The sequence below is a fragment of the Athene cunicularia genome, assembly GCF_003259725.1.
Source record: "Athene cunicularia isolate RWA chromosome 8 unlocalized genomic scaffold, athCun1 chr8_part1, whole genome shotgun sequence".
Taxonomy (NCBI): Eukaryota; Metazoa; Chordata; class Aves; order Strigiformes; family Strigidae; genus Athene; species Athene cunicularia.
In genome coordinates this window covers 8,235,171-8,257,452 of record NW_020799109.1, presented here as the reverse complement: position 1 = coordinate 8,257,452, position 22,282 = coordinate 8,235,171, and the positions used below count along the sequence as shown (strand labels likewise).

Here is a 22,282-nt window from a genome sequence, read left to right as displayed (position 1 = left end):
TTTTTTTTTTTTTTTTTTTTTTTTTTTTTTTTTTTTTTTTTTTTTTTTTTTTTTACATCTATGTTGCTTAGAATCAAAATATTAACTAGTCTTCTCCGTATTTATGAATGCTGAACTGTTCAGCAGCATGGAATGAGGGAAAGTCTAAAGTACAAAGTCTTGACAAAGCCAGAGATGCTCTCAGATTAACACTGCACAGATCAAAAACAAGCAGGATTTTCCCAGGATGATATCAATTATTGATCTATCCCACTGCTTATGTTGCCCAAATACTAGTAAGTACTACTATACAAAAACATCTTTACAGAACTGTCCCACTAAATATATTTCATGAAGAAAAAAAAGTTAATCTCAAAATTAAATGAGAAACATTCTGTTCGAATAGCATCAAGCATGCAGAATCCCACTGTGGATTCCAGTGTATATACCTGCTCACACTCTCAGCAGAGAAACTCTGCATACACGTAAATGCCAGACACAGATGACAGGACCTGCTATTTCTTACCCACAACAGTGTTGATACACTAAGAAACCAGTATTAGGAGATGCTGTAGTCAAAATGATGTAGGTTATTAATCACAGCTTTGGGGTTTCTGACAGGATGTTTTGATAAAATAAATCTATTTTAAGTGACTGTAATGAAACACTAACCCATTTTTGAAGGGCTTTTAAGATGTTTTTAAGAAGTTTCAGATCAAAGACTCAGTTACCATAACTTCCATGCATTAAATATTTAGTACTTATTCAGTCACTTGAGCATTTAGGCGTCTTGACATTGTAAAAGGGGGAGAGGAAAATTGAGTTTAAGTCAGTTTTGCACACTGAGATTTTTCAGTTTTTACATTAAAATCCCAGGCATGTAATTTTAATACAAAGGGGTCTATTCTTTTACAACAGCATATGCACCACCCATTAAAAGAATTCTTTATGCACCTGCATAGATGGGAGAATAAATCCTCTATAGAATAATTTCAGTAGAAACTCTTGTGCTGGGATTAACATCATGATTGAACATTATTCTATCTCTGAGCTCTGTGATAGATGAAACCAAACACACACACATCTCTTTCCAGAACAACTAGGCACTTGCAAGGAGCACAGAATTTTAACAATGGCAGCTAAATTTAAACAAGTTTCTTTAGATATTTCCATTATGTGACAATACGATATTTCCCCTTTCTAGCACCCATGAATTCCAACAATTGCTCTTGACTGTTTTCATTTCTTCCAAGGGACATGTTTGGAGGTCTTCAATACAAACGAGGGAAATAATCTTAATTTGGGACTTATTAAAATAGATGTCTTAAATTAATAAACTGCAAATTATTAGAGGCTAGATATCCATTCTGGAAATGTAACACTCTATATAAATTCTACAAGGTCTCAAGCATCACCTTTCTTGTGAAAGTTCACTGAATATAGTAGTAACTTGCAGATGACTTCAAGCAGAATGAAGACACTCCTGAGAGCATTTCTTGGCTCACTTTCAGAGGATTATAGACATTAAAATATTTAAAATTGCCTTTGAATCTATTGTTATGAACTTTCATTGACCCATACTAGTATCTAGTCTCAGAATCAAGATAAGTATTGTGTATTTCAATCCTACTTAAAACAAACATGGTCACATTCAAGTTCTTCAATATGCACAGTTGATCTAAGGCTCTTGTATTTCACAGTCATTCATAATATACAAAGAAAAGGAATAACCCTATCTCCAACATTACCAATACATGGGGAAAAAACCCCAAACAGTTCTGTGTATCTTTCATTCATCACAGACATTTTCCCAAAACTTACATGGGAATGACTGGATCCTAATTTGAAATTCAAAAAACTAAAACTGACCTCTGAAGTAATGGTAGCAATACATATTCCCAAATCTGGTAAGCATCATCATTGCCTAACCGTATTTGTCAGAAGTGTCTTCTGAATGTTAAGCAAGCACAAAGGCTGTATGTCATCAAAGGCTCATCTGTGGCACGGAAAGACAGCTACTGAAAACATTTACGTGTATTTTATGGTAACTGGATGACCTCATCTATTTTTCTCAAAGACATGTTTTTCCCTGCTTTTATTCTTGGCTATGGCTCTGGAGCTCCTGTTTTCTCTGACATGAATTATATGAACCTGGGGTGCAAGAAGGTCCACAGTGATTTTACAGGAAATAGGCATTTCTTTGTACATAACCTTAGCATTTTTTATGCACAGTTGACTCTGTATGCACAGCACTGTGAGATACTCCCAATTATTAAACAAATGAATGCTTACTCTGCTGAAGAAACTGTCAGGACTGTTCTATCCAAAGAAACCCAAAAAAGAAGACAATCCTCATCACACGATGCATATAAAATACTTCAATAGGTTCCCCCTGATTTACCCAACAGATCATCGGAATATATCTTCAAGGTACTACTGAAGCAGCTTCTGTCTGTCTTTCTTTTGGGTTCTTGATATTGTTAAGAGTAAAGACTTGTGCTGAAATCATGTAAAGAGCTCATAAATCAAGGTGATACCTGAAGATTTTACTTCTATGGAAGTAGATGTCCAAAGCCTTTCTAGACTCTTAGAAGCAAATGATATTTTCAAAACTAGTAGGAAGTGTAGGAAAAGACAGATAATTTAATAATTTGGTTAATTGTGGTACAATTCCGAGAAATTTTTTTGGATATTATCTAGGAGAACATCTGTTGTAATGAAACAGAGCACAGGAGAGGTGAGATATCGGATCTCCTTGCAGCACTGCCTCTGTAACAGACATACTCAGAAGGAAGGCAACTTTGATGGAGACTCACCAATACTTCAGTGTAGGTATCATAAGAAATAAAAGAAACAATGGAGGTAGTTTTGGATAATAGTGAAAAAAAAAAACGTAAAAGGCCTTTGATAAATTTTACAGAAATTGAGTGCAATATTATGAAATTATTAAATACTCAGTTTGATCGTGGCACTTTCAGATGCTCTAATCTCAAAATACAGAGAAAACAAAACAAAACAAAAAAAAAGTAGAGGTTTTCCAAAAGTAGCAACAATAAATAGTTCAAATAGTATTGATTGGAAGACAGAAAATGTGAAAATTATCACATAACATATTTTCCTTATAGAAATTAATGCCATTCTAATAGATGCCAGTTTATTGTTAGATAACGTGTTTAAACTTGTAATGAACATGACCTTCTGAAATCAGGATACTTCCACATGTAACGCTTTAAGATGCAAAAAAAAAGAAGACTGGCATGAAACAATTTTGTTCTCTGTGAGAATGAGAGAAAAAAATACAATTAATGTCTGAAAAGAAGAAATCTTGGCTATATATTATCTATTAACAGGAGAATTGTTTTAGGCCTTTGGCACTGGGGATCATTTGTGTAAACAACATATAATTAGCTTACCTGACTGATAGGGTGAAGGTGTCTCCCAGAGAGATTTAACTCAGGCTGTCCCTGGAACAAAAGCTGTAAAATTTCATATTCATGTCGGTTACAAACAGGGGTGCAGATGGGTATTCCCAGCATACAGAATATAAATATGAAGCTGCTGTAAGGAATTCTATCCATGATCACTGTTGAAATACATCTGCCACCAGTGGGAAGTTAAGTGTGGTCGAGGAGATCTGATGACGTGTGATCAGTTCCAAGGGTTTACTATCATAACACATTACTTTTATGCAGCAGCCTGTGATCATTGCCTTATAATCATTATGGAGTATTTCTGAATCAAAGAGAGAAAATGTTCAAAGTCCAAACACCTTTGTTATTTCCAGTAAATTTCTGTGTAATAACAATTCCCAGACAAGCCCAATGTTCTGAACTGTCTGTGCACAAGGGCTCCATATTCTGTTAAAGAGATATCTCTCACTGATATTTTTCCAATAGCTTATATAGTGTGTGATGTTGTCAGAGTACAGGCTATCCTACATCCTAGCACATGGAGCACATTTCTAATTACATTAAGCAACTTCTGAAACCAGTCAAAGAAGGTATCTTTTTGTGAGTTAGTAATTTAGGGATGTGAATCACCACCAGTCCATAATCTTTGTAAGCCTCTCGTGATTCAGCATTCCTGCAGGTAAAGTTAACAATTTGTAACAGTATGAAAGAAAAGAGGGTTTATCTGCATTTTTAAAAATATACAGACATAAAAAATGGTCAATCCCCTAGGTGATTTAGGAAAAGGGTTTATGTAGCAACCACCTCGTGGTCACCAGTTGTAGGAGAGAACTAACTTATTTTCAGAGTAAGTTTTCAAGTGGAGAATGTCAGGAAATTTCTGCAACTATTTGGAAATACATGAAACTAGGGTGAAAATAATTTCCAGAATCCAATTTGTTCACCAGATGTTCAAAAATGAATATGGGTGCACTTATTAGGTAAGGAAAGATACGTGTAATCAGGAAAGAATTTTGACATGCAACCCTCATTCACTTCTAACGAAAGTGTGCTTGGCGGATACTGGAGATTTTGGAGATGGATGGTAGGTATATGGGAACCATTAGTTTTCTTTCCATGGCACTGAACCTGGCAGTTCACAGTGACATCGGCGTTATATAGCAGGGGAGGTGGTTGTTGTCCAGGAGCTCTGCAATCCATTCATTTTTCTTTTTTTCTGATTTAACTTTCTCATGAGCAGGGAGTGGCTTACTTATTTTTTAATGTACATACATAAATTCATTGTAGTTCTGAAGGAAGTCCAGCTCTCCAGAAGAAGAGTTAGTATTTACCTGTATTTCTCTGGAAGGTGAAAAATCTGAGATTTCAGAGACCAACAGCTATTCTGCTTCATTATTGTCATAGCAACAAATGATCTTGAAGCACAGTATGCAACATCTATAGCCATTTGTAGTATAGCTCTAGCTACTAACTTGTTTTTGTTAATGGCCGGCATAAACCAGTCTCTGTACTCTTTGCAATTTAATTGATGAACTGCAAAACAAATGGTTATAGTTAATAAAATTATATTTTGCCATCTGTGTCCAGTAATGAGAAAATCTGAATTATAGGAATGAAAAAGAATGAAGTTTTCTGCCAAACAGATCAATGCATCCCACCTCTTTGTCAGCATTAAATTAGATGTTATCTGTTGCTGTGTATTTCTCTCATTGGTTGCCATGGCTAATGGGAATTTCAGCCAAGATGGACATATAGGAATTCTGTTTGACCAAGAGGAATACAATATCTTTGTCTTTCTACAAGTCTGTGTAGAATGAGTCTACAATGTTATTTGGTCTGAGTGCATCCAAGTCTCATTTATGGGAGCACGATTTTGTTCAGCTCTGCAGTATTATTTGCTGTTACAAAATCTTATCTATTTCGATAAAAGAAATCTAGAGGATATGTGGAGTTCTATTCGTAAAGCTCTGAAGGATTTCAAAATCAGCTGGAGCTGTAGGCAAATCTGGCACTGCTACAGTATCTTGGAAGGATGAAAGCAGAAAAGTACACCTTTAAAACACTTCCCCCCCCGAGTTCACATTCTGAGCAGTTTGTTCTCTTGAGAATGAGATATACACTGTCTGGATTCTTCATAAAGATAGAGGGCACCGTAATTAAAACAATCAAACAACAACCTTTTATAATTTCTCTGGGACCCTACAGTATCATTAATTCCTGTAAGAAGAGATGGCCCTCATGCAAAAGCTACCAAAGTACTTTATGTTGATAACTTGATTGCCTAGACCATGCTAAGTATCTAGACCATTTTAAGCTTTAGAAAGGAAGACAGACTAGAAGCAATATGGGTAATATGCATTTCCACTCACTGTACACAAAGAAGATGCAATGCTCTTGAGCATTCTTTTGGGACTAGTAACACTGTTCTTGTTCTACCCATTACTTTCCAGATTTTGAAATATTCATTGTTTGGATTAATATCTCTGTCCAGGTTGAAGACAAATCTTGATTGGCCTCACTATATTGCCAAAATATGTCCTATTTTTCTACACTGTACCATCAACTTCTGTTATAGTCTTCATCTGTTAATCTATAAAGTGCCTTAATCAGTCATCTCTGACATTCTGTTAAATTTTCCATCAGACATAACACCTTACTGGCCATTTTTCATTCTCAGGAGGCAAATAAGAAAAAACAGACTTGAGGTCTTGAATCACATGAACTGTGCAAAATAGCAGACTCCATTTCTAATTATTTTCTTCAGCACTGAGGACCATACTTTGAAGAGCTCAGCAGCCGCAAATAGGGACTGGTTTCCAAAACATTAAACTTCTTTTTGGTGTGTAACTATCAAAGCTGGGCCTCAGTTTTGTGTATCAGGAATTCTGAAGGAAGAAGTTTTTGTATTTTCAGCTTAACAAAGCTGTATGTGAAAATGTCCTGCTAGTGCCTCAAAATGACCGGCTGAGTGCACTGTCCATGGTCCTGGTAGAGATTTGGCAACTCGATTCTGAAGTGAAAATCCGTATAAACTAACTCTGTTTAGTATGGCTAAACTCAGAAAACGAATACCAAAGTCTATACCACAGACAGTTTCTAAATGATCAAGGTTTCTGCAAAAGTTTTCTGCCCTATAAAATACTGTTATGAACCTTAACTCAGTGACATTTATGCAATATTTCGGAGTCTGTCAAGCAAAGTTCTAAAAAATCTAGGTTTTCTTTAATGATAGGCATAAGACTTTCCCTCATTCCATGCTGCTGAACAGTTCAGCATTCATAAATACGGAGAAGACTAGTTAATATTTTAATTCTAAGCAACATAGATGTAAAAAAAAAAAAAAAAAAAAAAAAAAAAAAAAAAAAAAAAAAAAAGACATCTTTAACAATGTGCAGCTGTTACTAATGAAGTAAGAAACTAAGAAGCTGATTAAAAATATCATGATGGATATTAATGCATTATTATAATCCACCTTAATGCAGAAAATCTAAATGGAAAGGAAATATATGTATTATAAAATCCTGAAGTCTTTAGATTTTGAGAAAGTATCAGTCCTCTAAAATTTAACTCGTTAAGACTAAGTGCAAAATTAGATGCAATTGGTGGGAAATTAAAAATAAATGGGAGAAACTGATTCCTGAAACTGAGATTTCTTTTGTGCATACTTATGAAAATTCCTGAAATGGATATCTCTCATTTTTCTTCCTCCATGTTACGTATTTATTAGAACATCAGATAAGGTAATTCAGGAAAACAAACACCTTCTGTTGCTATGACAATAATGAATGTCCACAATTCTAGGGAATCCTGAGTGAAAACTTTTGACTGTGGGCCTAGGGCAGACTTTTTTTTTCATTGAAAATGTCATGTAACTGAGACCTTTTCAATCTGTGTTCATTTTCTCAGATTGTTCTCTGCTGCCACAGTATGGTGCTCAGCTGCTGTTTGAAAACATGAAAAAGAGGATCTTTATCAGAGAATGCAGTTCTTTTCATGTACCAATATGATTGGTTGCCATGTAAGATGTCTTTTAAAGTCTATTGAAAAGGCTTTAAGCTGTATCTTATATTTCCTAAGAAGTGAAAAAACAGTTTTCAATTAAGTACCTACTGCTTTAACATTAAAAAGCTCCTATCTCCTCATGTTATTTGTATGTTATTTTGTCTTCAAAACAAAGATAAATATTGCTTTCAGGATTTCTGGATAAGAGCAGCACTTCAACAGGAGCTAGCATTTTCAAGAAATATACTCTTTTATTTTACACACTATTATGATCTTCTAAAATAATACACTTGAATGTAACATGATGTCTAAAAATAAGGACGCCACTAGCCTCCCTTACATGTAAGTTTAATGCCTCTCTTCATTGTATTATTCTTTGATTGAAAAATACTTTCCTAACCGTGCAGAAAAGGGCCATTAAAACCATACTGCAATCAAGAACAGATCACAGACTACATATAATATCTCTCAGCTATGCTTTCTATAAATCCATTACATTGTCATGAGCCTTAACTCTTCTCTTCAAGTACATATGTTCAAATACTTGGGGTCAACAGTAAGGATGCACTTAGCTTGAATCATCTGAACTACACTTCCTTTGTCTACATTATCTTATAATCTGCATCAAAATCTTTTCTTATTTCTTTATTTTCTCATTCCTATGTGATATAATGATATATCCCAGACACCCTTCTGGCATACACACTGAAGTCTTTTTAGAGCCAGCTTTCATCTTTCAAGGCTTAATGACAATAGAGATAGTCTTACTGAATATGTGCATGGCAAGGACAAAGAACTCCAGGATTAGCACAGAGCTCTTACGCAGAAGGCCTCAAGTACACACCTTACTCCTACACTACAAAAAGGACTGCTGAGCGATGGTGGGATTCTTTTTACACACAGCATATTTATAGAGAACCGTAAAAAGGGTTGGACAATACATTACCTGCGCCAGCTTCTCCAACTAGATGTGGACAAGCAATGAAATATGCAAAAAAGAGGTGACAAATAAATGTTTCCTTAAATCGGATTTGAGACATCTTTTCAATTATCTGTTAGATATAAACCATTACAAGAAGGAAGATGTATCTGAAGAGAAGGTGGAGAAAAGGTATGTAGAAACCTCCAACCCTGACTGAACGTGACAAAGTTTTTGTTTATTTTTGAATGTTTTATTTGTTACATTATGTTTAAAGTGGGAGTAAACGGCCTGCAGTCTTATACAAAAATCTTAAAAATCTTTCCATTGGGAATTTTGTAATACTGGAAAGTTATTTGAAACCATATCTACCTCATTGTCAATTTGTTTTATTCTTACGCTGTAAAGAGTGAATGAAGTCACTGGCCAACTCCATCGGTTACTAATGACTGGCAAGTAAATTGTTTCCATACCCTACAACCAGATTTCTGACTCAGCTTCAGCGGTATCAGTATATTGTAGGTAAAGGTGAAATGTCAGACAAGCGAGCCCCTGGGAGCTTATTAAAACAAATATGTAAAAAGAACTGAAATATAAATCAATGAATATCCACATCCATTTACATTTATATAAGACTGAAAACATCATTGCTCCTCTTTACATTGTAAATGTAGGTTTGGCTGGAAACACTGAGAATCTGGGCTTGAAGTCTAGGAATTTTTTGGTTTGTTTTTTTTTTTTTTCCTGTAGTCATCTTGTTATAGTGGTAGTACCAGATAACAGCAAAACATTAGGGCACTAGGCCTTGATCTCGTGAAGTGTTGATTGTTCTGACCTTGGAGCTTAAAGGCATTTTCACACACATTTAACTTGATGCCCTGAACTGTGTCAGTGACTTCAACAGGACTATTTAACATGCTTAAGTTTAAATCTATGCTTAAGTGTTTTGCTGGATCAGAGCCACGATGCTCAGTTTACACAAATTATGTGAACAAGCTTTTGCCTAAGGTATTTAGAGATTTTAATACATTATATTTATATTATATAGCTACTATAAAGCTAAATCAATAAATAGTTCTTTCTTTGGTTAAATTAAAAGGCATAAATCCAAATCCTTTGGACCGAGCAGACTTTAAAATTGTTAGATAAGCCTTCAATCCCAAGGTCTCAGCCCTTCAGGTAAATCCGGGCCAGGCTAACTATCTTCTGGGTCTACAGTCAAAGAATACAGATTAAAATACAACTCCAGCCCCACAGATGCATTACACAGTCACCACTCAGGAGATCTAAATAGAAACCAACTCAAACATAGTCAAAATCCCAGCAGAGTCAATGCAGTAAAGTGCTACGGGGCAAATGTAGCTAATAGCTCCACATAGCACTATTTCCCCTACACGCAAGTACATTCAGCATCACTATCAACATGGTAATTATTGTTTAATGCTGTGCTACAAAAGAGGGAAAACAAATTTCTGTAAATGGAAGTGAAAGAAGAATGAATGTATTCTAGGGTTTTCATGGGTTTCTAAGGGCCATACATATATTCAAAATATCTGCATTTCCTTCAGGACAACTTGGTAAATTTTAAAATTTAAAGACCTTAGATCTGCTTTTCTGATGGAATTATATTAATTGTTTGTACCATGTTTTTTTTTTCCCAAGTACCAACCAAAAAAGTAGTTCTAGTGAGCAAAGCACAAAACACAGAAAATAAAATAGGTGCTTCCTGTCTCCGAAAGCTTAGGGTGCAGTAGCTAAAGCCAGCTGCACAGATCTGGAGGCTGAACTGACTGTGTGGACAAAGTTTGTTTCCTATTGGGATTACAGCTATCCCACGGAGCTGTGCAGCACCCAACCAAACACCAACCAAAGTGCTGAGGACAGGAATGAGTAAAATCTGCCTCTTACCTGAAATTTGCCATTGCCATGAAACAAGGATTCAGGCCCTGAAATGCCTTCCTGCGCTTGGGTGTTAGTTTAGGTTTGTCAGGACAACTGACTAGATCACTAATGTTTCCTCTCCAGCCCAGATAAACCACAGGCTGTGCCAGCTTCTCTGGAAGAGCAGATGTACATAGTAAGGGATGGAGTAAATAGGGACCACAAAAGATATAAGGACAGGGAAGACAGGATATAAAGTTACATGAATGGCACCGAGATGGGGATATTGAGCGCCCAGAAGAGAACACGACTGCCTGGTCCAGTCCTGGTATTTAAAAGATCGAACTGCTATTTTGGATTTTCCATTCACAACTCAAAGAGATAAAGGGAACGAATGGGAAAGTACAAAGCAGAAGCAGTAACATAAGAGCAGCAAACAAATGCCACAAATTCTGTCTTGTAGTTAGCTTAGGAAAGTATAGACTGAACAGAAAGAAAAGGGAAGGCTAGATTTGAGGCAAAGAAAGGGCAAGCCAGGTGGACAAGTGTGGAGATGAAGAGCCTGACATGGAAATGGGAAGAGCCATGAAGGACAAGGCCAACCTGTGCAGCTACAGAAAGTCTAGTGAGAACTTCAGAGAGGTCACTGACTTTCCAAAGGCTTCCCCATGAGGCTACAGGATGAAAGGGTGCAACGTGCCTCCTATGCATGAAAACAGCTTGTACAGACTAACACCACCATTTATTTCTGGTGTCATTCACTGTCATGCCTTTCAGGTCACTTTCTACATACAAAGTGGATCATAATATTTTTTTCTGCGGGTGATTTCTTAACTCAATGGGGTTTTTTTAAGCTCAAAGCTGCTTTTTTGTGAAGTTCCAAGAATTGTTTTGTTTTTTTTTTCTAAGAGATTTTAAACGGACAAGGGTAGTTATAAAATGAGAGCTGCAAAATTGACATTTAAACCCTTCTTCCAAACCTAAGAATTTTTTACTCATAGTTAGAAAAACAATTTATGCAAATCCTTCTAGAAGTTATTTTACTGTCCAAATCAGTGCTCTTTCTTGAATATAAGAAATAACCAGCTTATACATTTAGTAACCTTGAACAATATTAACTGTAAACGATGATTTTATTGAGTTTGTTTTTTTCTAAAACTACATATTACTGCCAACTTAACCAGAGTATTTCTTGTTTTTACCATGAACAGTTGTATATATCCTACAGACAGATGGCAACTTTCAACAGTAACATAGTTTTGCCTATCTTTCCTTGTCTATGATTCCCACAAGCCAGCTTATCTCCCAGAACTTTCTTTAAATTCTAACAAAGAAAATTTCCTTAAAACTGATGGTATAGAATAGTTCCTTGTTATTTTTTATAAATAACATTAAATTTCCCTGGTAGCACACTGTGCTATTATATACTATAAATCATATTTTATTTCGGAAAGAATGGTTGGTGCTGTTATTTTTAGGTCTAACTCTACTTCTGCTGATATCTAACCCAGCTAAGAAAATAGCTGTAGGAATATTTAAAATCTCACATATAGTTTTGGGATGACATCCATATTATGAATGTTATGGGAACAGCACTACTATATGAGGAAATAGATACACCACTGAATAAAGAGAATGTGCCCTGAACATATATGTAGGTGCACTTTTACATTCTAGAGAAATAAGAAGTTGGGTTTACTTTTTTTAAGTATTATTTCTGTGGCTTTTTTCAGACTAAGTAAATTGCCACAAATTGGATTTAGATGGCATTTCAACCTAGTTGCAGCCAGATCCACTGGAAAGTACAGTACCTGATACCAACATGGTTTCAAAGGTATGATACATTACACTGAAGCCTGTAACTTCTATTTTTTTGAAGATGAAGAGTATACTTTTCTTTTACAGAACTGTTATTACATAACCTAACGTTGAACGAAGAAATGGGAAATTTAACCTTAGAAAAATTGTCTATTTTCTTTGTTTCATGCTTTAAAACAGTCATAACTGAGCACTTAAAAATGGACCAGTAGATATCAGTAGAACAGATCAACAATTTTTACCAGGGTACCCAGTCATTTAGACAGTAAATAAGGGATATTTGATCAATGAACCAGCAATGTGACATCTGGTGTGCAGTTTCACAGTCTTAGGGCCTCACTCTGATCTCTCTGATAGCAGCATAAATCAGGAGTAAGTTACATAAATTAAAAGCACACACCAAAGTGGTGTGGGATCAGAATGAAGCACCTTGTGTTCCAATCTGTTTCGCTCAGTATCTATGCCTGACTTAAGAGACTGGCTCACTTACAGAGCTCTACATTAGACATATTGCCACCTTGTTTTAAAATATGTATGTTTAATATTTAATTTAACAGAATTCCAAGTTTCGGTCTCTGTGTATTGTGGAAGTCCCTCTGAGGCTTGTGGTTGGTGTGTGCAGTTTCAATTCTCCTCAAGTATAATTTGGAAGCACCATTGCCTAATGGGGTGAAAGGAACTATCCGTCTCCAGTTAAACTTGTTTCTCTTTTGAGTGAGTAATGAAAATATTGCCAAGCCAAAGGAGTTGAGCCAGGCTCACCAAAACCCATTTATTATGTGTGATAGTGGAATACTAGTAGAGGTACAGGTCTCATCAACTGCCCACACACTTCAAGTGTGCACTGCTAATTTAGACTACCATCTTCAAATGATTACACACTCAAAAATTTTACCAACTCTGAAATACTGGTTAGAATGCTACACATAACTGTTACTGTACATGAGAATGTGTAAGTATCATAAAATAGGTACTGTAGATGTAAATTGAGTCCGTGCTTATATTTTCACAGAAATATAAAAATTCTTTTCCATTACTTTATGCTGTGGAATATCGCATAATATATGCCAAGATGAGACACACATCAATAATATGCAAAAAACTAATTTCACAGTCTAAAAAAACTACTCACAGATTTTCAACTTATGATCTGCTGGGACAAACCATAGAAAGTCTGAAGTTACCTAAGGCCAACAATGGCAGAATGAAAATAGCAGTTTAAACGATACCTGGGTGACCATCACAGCTAGCTTGCAGGAGAGACTATTTTCAAGACCATTTGGCACAACTAGAATGTGGGACAGCTCTCTGAAGTAAAGAATATAAACATTAAAAGGTCAGAAATAGAATAGCTAAGTTATCCATTCACACTGGCAATGGGAATCTTTGCCATTTGGCTCTGAACCACTTTGCCATTCCGCATCCTAATGACTATTACATGTCCCACACTGATATTTCGCTTTCAATTTTCATAGAATTAGTGAAAGTATTTAAGGAGTTAATGGAGGCATGGTACTTTCTTTAGAGAAAATATGAAATTAGATTAGAAATTAGATTGCCTTGAAAACATTACATGAAGCAAAATGTGCACTGAGAAAGCCTTCAGGAGTAATCATCTAAGCATGGTTTCTTGTGACTTGAATTTTACTGTTCCACAACAAAAATAAAAACCCCCAAAGATCTGTGGCAAGGTTCTGTTGTCTCCAAGAGGCGCAGTTCAGAACTTCATAATCCAGGAGAAGGGAAATTGTTTCAAACCATTCTCCATCCCCACAATCACAACCTGCTGCAGGGAGCTGCGAAGTTCGCCTGGAATGAACCAGAGAGTATTGGCGGCTACAGGGCAGCTCCACAGACATGCTGCAGCCTTCCCCTAACATGTTTCCCTGCTTCAGCCCTGTGCCCAGCATGAGGACTTCGGAGTTTGTCCTCAGACAGCATCTTTAAGTTGCCTTTCACCATGTGCTACCAGGGGTATCGTCCCTTGGCCAGGAATAGAGCTTTTAAGGGCCTCTTTATGCCAATCTGATTCCTCTTATCTTATATAAGGGGACAGAGCAGGGACAGAGCTCGCTTTCTTAGCTCTAAATCTATCCTATATGGCACGCAATTCTCTAAAGTACAGCCAGCTTCTGCTTTGATGAAGCACTGTGCAGTGAAGACTGAAGGATCCTGTTTTTCACCATTTAAAGATGTATGATAGCAACAAAGCTCTATGTTAAAATATTTAACTCTCAGAGAACTTATGGAAATTGTCTATTCAAGCTCAGCAAAGACATTAAATTACCAAGCTGTTCTAGGACAGTTGTGTGTGGAGAAAAGCCAGAAATGCTCTGAGATTGTAATGTTACTTACAAAGATTATAGCATGAGCCTGATTCAGAAGCTTTTTATACGGATCAGCATGGCGAGCTGCAAAATGTTACCATATCAATTTCTGCAAAACATACTGTGTGTGTACATATAGATATAAAATCAGGACTTATACACAGCACATTTCCTGCCACATTTTGAATGGCATCTGTTTGTTTAGTTTGCTGAAATATGAAAAATAATATTTAGCAACTACTGGTAACACAATGTTAACAAGATTTAAGAGTATAGCTCTGTCTGTCAAAATGCAGATAGAAGGATTTGTCTTTTATCTCAGTGTTTTAATCAGTCAGATCAGGGTTTTGATGAATATGCAAATGTCACTGTTTATACACTATTTTCAGAGCGAAAGGAAACAAATTCAGTTTCATTATAGAATTAATGACAGTTCTGTCCTCTAAGATTAATAATTAAAACCCTACACACATTAAGATGATAGGGCTCTTTCTTCCCACCCTCTAAAGATTTTACTTTTCTGTTTTTTTAATACCCCTTTCCCTTACAATTGTTTGTTCCGCTAATTAGAATGATTAATAATTAATGCCAGTTCAGGGATATGGAATAGTCATCTTTAGAACAAGAACTGTACTTAAGTGACAAAAGGGTTAAAAACCACTTTCTTTTGTTAATTCTGGTTTCCACTCTTCTCCATAAGTTAATTTTTCCCTCCAAGGTCTATGCCCGGATAGGGATCTCAATGGCTTGCTCTAATGCTGGAAGCCTTTTATTTATTCCAGTGCAGGCTATACATTTCATTTCATTCTGATTTTCACAATATATGTTGGGATTCTTTTTAAAGTCCCAGCTGCTGGGATCAACAGCCTTCATAGGATTCGCAGCCTTCTTTTTCTGACACACACGCTACAAGTTTAGGTCAAACCAGATCTCAGAGAAAAGATTAAGAAATTGGGACAAGTGCACTATTAAGTCTGAGAATGTAAAAGTAAAGTTTAAAAAAAAAAAAAAAAAAAAAAAAAAAAAAAACCCAACAAGATTTCTGCTATAATTTTTTTAATTTGATGATTTTTGAATTGATATGGGAGTGGCTGACTCATGCTTTCCAACTCATCAGCACAGGCAGTATTTCAGAGGAAGGTTATAGCAAAGTGAGCCAAAGTTCAGCCTTACCATTTACCCTCCCTTCCTGCACCAGAATAACTATCACATTTCATTTTCATCTGGCTATTAGAATCTATACTGAGACAACTAAACCCTTTTTAATTTTGATCACCAAAGCATGCATTTTTAAGAGTAAATAAAATAGGTAGTTAGTGTATGTTTTGCATTACTTTCCCAGGAAAAGCTATATTCTAGCTCTGAAGATACACATTTCCTTCTGAACAGAAAAGCTCCTTCAGAAAGACAAATGGACAGAGTACTCTAAAAATCACATTTCTTCCACAAAGCTGTTTCAGTTTCATCTTTTAACATCTTTAGAGGTGAATTGCTCCTACATGGGAATTTAGCATTGCCTTGCATATCGCAAAGGAAATATTTTACATGAAATTAAATTAGCATTTGTCTATATTTCACCATGCAGGTACACTACCTCGTGTGTCATTGATAGCCGTAAAACAAATATGTGTGTGTGTGTACTTTAGCAGGGATGATGAATTATACTCTATAAGCATTTAAGGGCAGACATTCGTAATGAAGCCTGCTCGCTGGCAAGCATGCCTATTACTTACCACACTGAGTCCTAGCAATTCTCTGCAAAAGTAGTCCATGTTCCTCCTTTGTAAGTTGTCAAGATAGTGCTGAAGGCGAGTATAGGTGTAGGGGTAGCAGTAAGCAAATTGATAAGTGTCATCCTCTCGGTCAAAGCAAAAAGCAAATGACATGACATAGTTCTTCCTGTGGTCTGGGCAGCGATAGTAATACACGTTTTTAGAGGGTATTCTTTGCCTAAAAAGCAAAAACAACATATATATACATTGACATATTTATATACACATACAATGACGTAAGAAATGTGGACAAAAAGGCTATGTGAGATTCAAATTTCATTGGGAGCAAATGAAGTGTAACAGCTTGAGCAGCTCAGGAGGTGGTGAGCGGATCCCAGAGCGCTCATGCTGACACCAGGGGCCCGCGCATGGCACAGCTCCCTCCAGGTGCCCAAGCTGGCAGGGTCACCACAGCACGGTTGAGCACCGTACAACTGGAGAAACCCACTCCCACGAGGTGAAAAGGATGCACAGGCAGTTAGGCTATCCTCTGCTTCACTATAAGGCTGGCACAGTCTCACACCACTACACAGGCTTCACCTAAACCTCTGGCTGGAGTGTGGCTACATCCTTTGATACAGTTCTAATTCACCAGCACAGAGATGAGGCATAATTAATGAAGGAATGTCAGTATAAGGTAACATTGACAGAACTCTTACTGAAATTCAGGACATCATTGTATTGTTATTATCCTAAAGAGTCAAGGGATGTATCAACACCTAGCTGATGAATGGAGAAAAAAGTAAATTCTTGAAGTAAAAAAAACCCCAACAACCAAAACCCAAACAAAATACTTCAGGTACAGAAAATAAACTGGTCCTAAATTAGAAAGGAGAAAAGGGTATTTGGTCCTGTTCCAAATTGGATTGCTGCCCTCCTTGAGAGTTCTAGCTTATCTGACAAGATAAAAATGAATATACATGATGGTAAATAATTATAATAAAGGCATTTACGTCATTGTCATCAAGCTAGTATCTGTTTAAGGAATAACAAATGTCTGCCTGTCATCTTTCACCCATATTCAATTATTCTGCTATTTCTCAACAGAGATGAGAAATATTTCAGATATGGGTCAAAAACTTTTCTATGGACTAGAGATGTTCGATATATCTGTTTGTATCATTTCTTCATTTCATAGATGGATTTTCTAGCTTTATTTAGACAGAAGAGTCTCCAGTCATGCCATGCACTTGTAATTTGATGTTACTAACTTACCAGTCATGTTTGGCAACAAAACACTATGGTCCTGCAGACTCTAACTGATTCAATTACACAACATTATAAACAGGTCTCATCTAATGATTGGAGCAGATCTCAGCTAAAGTAGGATCATGGTGAGGGAAAACATAATAAGATTTACAGACATAGCATTAGTAATGTGCCTCTTTGTAATAGTTCCGAGAAGCTGGTCTACTGCAGAGCATCAGTTTTGGCCTTTCACTGTTAATATGAAATAGAGAACAAAACCCTCTCGTTATGCAGAAGTATGTGTTTGCCAATTAGCAGCAGTTAAGGAGTCTGATCAGCAAGACTCAGGATCTACAAAGAGAAACAGAAAGGAATTGAGATGTTCTTGAAAAAGTACAATAAAGAGCCAGTGATGCAGTTAATTAGACTTGAAATAAGAATTTATTTCCCCCCTTTATTGCCCTGGTTCCTGAACATCCAGGGCTTCAAGAATTTATTTCGGCATTTTTGATTAAATAAGACACTTGCTTATCACTAAGATCTGAAAATTATTTTAAAGCCACAAATATGAAGGACAGAAAAACAATTATTTTAATTTTTTTTAGAAGTATCAGTAGGGGAAAAATGCCACCAGACTTCTGCATGCAGTACCCTAACCTAATAGGTTTTTCCACTATCTTAACATATTTCTATCATTCGCCCTTACTCTGGAGTGCTATAGGACATCCCTCATTTGGTCTCAAATCAAGCAGATGATACGGCAGTGGGTAAATGTATTCTAGCTCCCAGTCCTCAAACCGTAAGGCAAGTTTAAACAGTATGTTGCTGAGTTGTTGAACTTTATTTGTTTCCAAATTAGCATGGGAGAAATAATAAAGGACAAGCCTTACTTTATGCTATGAAAATTTCATGTAAAGTGAGACCAATAGGAAATTCAGGATTTCAGAAAGGCTAATGCTAATTGAAATTCATCTGCTGATAGTTAATATTTAAATGACACATAGTTCTCCTTGGTTCAATAACTTTCTACTTTTAAGCAAGTTGAAGACAACTTTGTCAATGTATTAAAGGCACTTTTGATATTTCATTCCCTTTCCCCTTCATTATAGAAGCTAAGCATCTGTTTTATTATCCACTTTGACACATCATTTTATGGCTGCATTTGGCTATTATGGCTAATCTTGATGTCTAGGACATCTGGTATTGACATTTCACTATCTGGTGTCTGACACAACAGCAGAAACCATCCTCAGTTCCTAGGTTTAAATTCACCCTCTCAGGGCAGAAAGTGCCCAAACTCTTAATTCAAACCATATCTTGCAAAAATAATTATAATAGTACTCCTGTCACTGCTAATCTATTTTTATCTCTCCTAGCACTTTGTCACTGCTAATCTATTTGTGAGTCATATAGAGAAAGAGAGTTAGTGTTTAGATACCAACAACACATCTTTACACACAGGAGCCTAATCAGATTGAGATCTTATCATGGAATTAAAGAAAAAAGAAAAAAGGGAAAGAAAAAGAAAGAAAAAAGACACAGTACTAGATATCACCAACTGAGTTTTTGATAACGAAAAGACATTGCTCAGTTCTTGAATTAACCTTTGTGTCCTAGACGCACTATTGTTTACTCTTTCCCTTTTTTGTTCTATGCCTTCTGGAAAAGGACACCCACACACTGTGGCAGCAGCTGCTCCTATTAATTTAAAGCTATTACAAAAATTAAAATTAAACCCAATTACTTTGGCTGGTTTATAGCCGGGGAACGGCTTAGTCTGATTGTTCCCTCTGGTTATGGACAAAAACAATATTCCTACCTACAGGCAGCTGCCAGTGGAATACTAATGCATCTAGGGCCTGGCAGGGACAGATTCAGAATGCAGTCTAACTGCATTTCGTACTAGAGAAAAAAATATCTTATCACGGATCTGCAGAAATGCACCAACTTCTTACGCTATAAGCCACAATGAAGCTGGTTTGTAGTTAGAGGTAGGAAAGCAAAGTGATGGTAGAAAGCTTAATGCTCAAGATTTGTCATTTTGCATTTCCAGGCAGCTCACACGAAGAAATGCACCCTGCTAATTGATACACAACTGCCCGGATTCTGGTGCCACTGAACGGTTGTTTAAAGGAGAACCACCCCAATTCCAAGTGCAGCCACAGAGAATACCATGCAAGCAACTAATTTCCAGTCTGGTTTTAGAAACATATTTACAGAAATGAAGCTTGGTATTTTGCAAAATTCTGAAACAAATTTAGACTGCCTAGTCTTAAAAATAAATGCAAAATTCCTTCTGTCAGAGGAAGAAGGAAGCACAGAAGTGAAGATTTTCTCTCTATTTTGACTCCCATATTTTGTCTCTCTATTTTGACTGTCCAGTGCCAGGCAAAAGCTTGAGCCAGTGGATTTGAGCGTCTTCTCCTCCTATCTGACGACCCAGCAGATGTGTTACTCCAAGTGCGAATGCACATGTGCTTGTCTGTTCCTCTATGTTTGCTAAATTGCAGTCTGGAGTCAGGACATTTACTCTGTTTTGGTAGCATACAGTAAGATCAAATTTGTCAGTTTACCAAAGAAAAATTGAGCCCTCATTCAGTCTCAAAAACCTGATAACTTATAGAGACCCCGGGATTTTACTCTTTCCTGCTACAACAGACAGTGAGGGGTATAACAGCTCTGCAAATTTTATCCTAACTATACTTCTATTTTGAACATAATTTTCATTTCAAATCTATTAATTTTGATCTTAAAGGAAAATCTTATTATCTCTTCTGCTTTTTTTCTCTCTGCTACCTTATTTCCTTTTGAAAACTGGGAGTTAATCAAGATTTTGGGGAACAAATGCTTGGGGGTGGTGGGCCTGCTCCTCTGTGGCATCTGTTCTTCAAGTTTTAAACACAAATAATTAGAAAATAACAATCTTCAAGCATTTTTCCCCCTCTATTGCATGACCAAAGCGGGGAGCTTTTGCCCAGCCAAATTCTCAATGACTTTAATGAGCAACCTAAACAGTCTTTGGACAGCTTTTAAAATGGCACTCATGAAGTAATTATTCAGTTCCTTGCCTCCACAGGATTGGGTTAGACATATCACAGTCAGTAGACTTCAAAGTAAAATGATGATCTTTGGAGGAAAAACAAAAAGCTGCAGGTGCTGTAAAAGATCAATGGCCAAAAGAACAATTAAGTGATCTGACTTGTGGAAAAATACTCCAGTGAATCTGATTGCAACGTAGTGTTAGCTGTGGTGACACACTGTGGTGATCATTTTCAATTGCCATCAATTTGCAGAGGTAGAGATACAACTTAACAATTTTACAGATTTCCAAGATTGCATATATAATTCAAAGGGGTGGGCCTGAGTCACAACCCCAGAGGAAATTAAGCCTACTTTTTAAAGACATTTCAAGCACAAAACCTGATTCCGATTCTACTTCGGAAAATAACCTTCGGGTATTTATTGACGATACCCAAAATACTAGATCTAGCTAATCCTGAGTGTTCAAATTTTATTTTTAAAGCTGGATGTCCTTATTTATTAACTGCAAGAAATCCAACAAATGCTGAAGAAAACATAAGGATGTTAACCATGCACTGCAAACTTCTCTTCTGGGAGGCAGCCCATTCAAAATGAAGGTCTTCCTGACTTGTTTGTCTGTTAGTCTAAGCCATTATTTTTCTTCTTCCTTATTCTTGTTGACAAGTGGAGCTGACCATCTTCAAAATTCCTAGCTTACTTGTGACAAAATAAGTTTGTAGGGTTTTTTCTTGCACATAATTTTATATTTGATTCACAGAGCATGGAGTGACAGTGAATAAGTCAGATGGCGTTAAATATTTTTTACAGATAACTGAATGGGTTTTGGCACAGCTAACTCAGTTTGAGACACTAAAAAATAAGTCCTGCTTTTATTCTTCCTAATATTAGAATGTTCTCCAAATACTTTTATCATTTTTAGCAGTCTACTATATACCTCAAGGTTTTCCACCTCTACCAATACTTTGTTTCTTCTTAATTATAAAAATCAAAATACTAGGCAATTCAATGGCTTTCATAAAAATCAGGAAATCTACAAATTAAGTATACAGCTTTCAAGGTTAATGTTAGTTGAAATTATTAAGTAACCTCTATAAGGATTGCTAGGGACTTCAAATAATAGTCAACTGTACAAAGATTGCTTGTAAACTCTGCATTCTTTACAACTTCAAGGGAAAAACACTGAGTTTTTTTACTATTTTTTCTCTAAAAATTTATTAAATAATATAAGCAGTAAGAAGGCACTTTTGAGAGAGAGAGAGAGAGAGAGACAGAGACAGACTATTTCTGCATTTTAAATGCTTGTAATAAACATGGTAAAACTTCACCAGTACTGTGTACCAGCATCAGCACTAGTCTAACCAGGCATACTTTTTTTTTGAGACCCGCACATCAGATGAATCAGTCCCATCAACTGATACCAAGATAGTGAAAATATCCTGAAAGTACATTACTATTGGTTTAGAACTTGAAAGGCAAGACCTAGAAACAGATTCACGTAAGCAAATGTTATAAGAATAATTCCCCACATTTCAAATGTGCTCGGATACATTCAGGGAGAACTTGCTAAGAAAGGTTTTTCTTCAAAATAGTGCAGTGTTCTGACAAGGAAAATTCAGTGGTGAGGAGAAACAATAAATAGAAAATAGCAGTGGGAACTGTTCTTTGTCCTATGTTTGCAGAATACCTTACAGAAAACGTGATACTTGCCCACAGGCCAGTCTTCTAGGGCCTACGATAATACCAATAACAGAAACATAATGAAACCATTCTACCTAAAACCAGAGGCAACCAGTGGAAGTCATTATTCCTAAAAGTGACAAGAAATTCCGAGGGAAGGGTGCACCTTGTGGGAAGTACAGTGAAGCGGTGAAGAAGGGTCTCTAATTATGAGATATAAAGGAATACTGAAAACCTGCTTCTGGGTTCTGCTGGCAGAAATGAAAT

General features: G+C 36.4%; 1 protein-coding gene across 11 annotated transcripts in view; it reads right to left on the bottom strand.

Annotated features, from left to right (window-relative positions):
* Window positions 1–22,282, bottom strand: part of LOC113482589 (cytosolic carboxypeptidase 6-like) — a 969,074-nt gene that overhangs the window by 562,072 nt on the left and 384,720 nt on the right. For all 11 annotated transcript variants that reach the window (XM_026853353.1, XM_026853354.1, XM_026853355.1 and 8 more), the window contains one exon: window positions 16,070–16,286. In XM_026853353.1, the coding sequence (XP_026709154.1) occupies window positions 16,070–16,286 (217 nt within the window). The remainder of the gene's footprint in view (window positions 1–16,069; window positions 16,287–22,282) is intronic.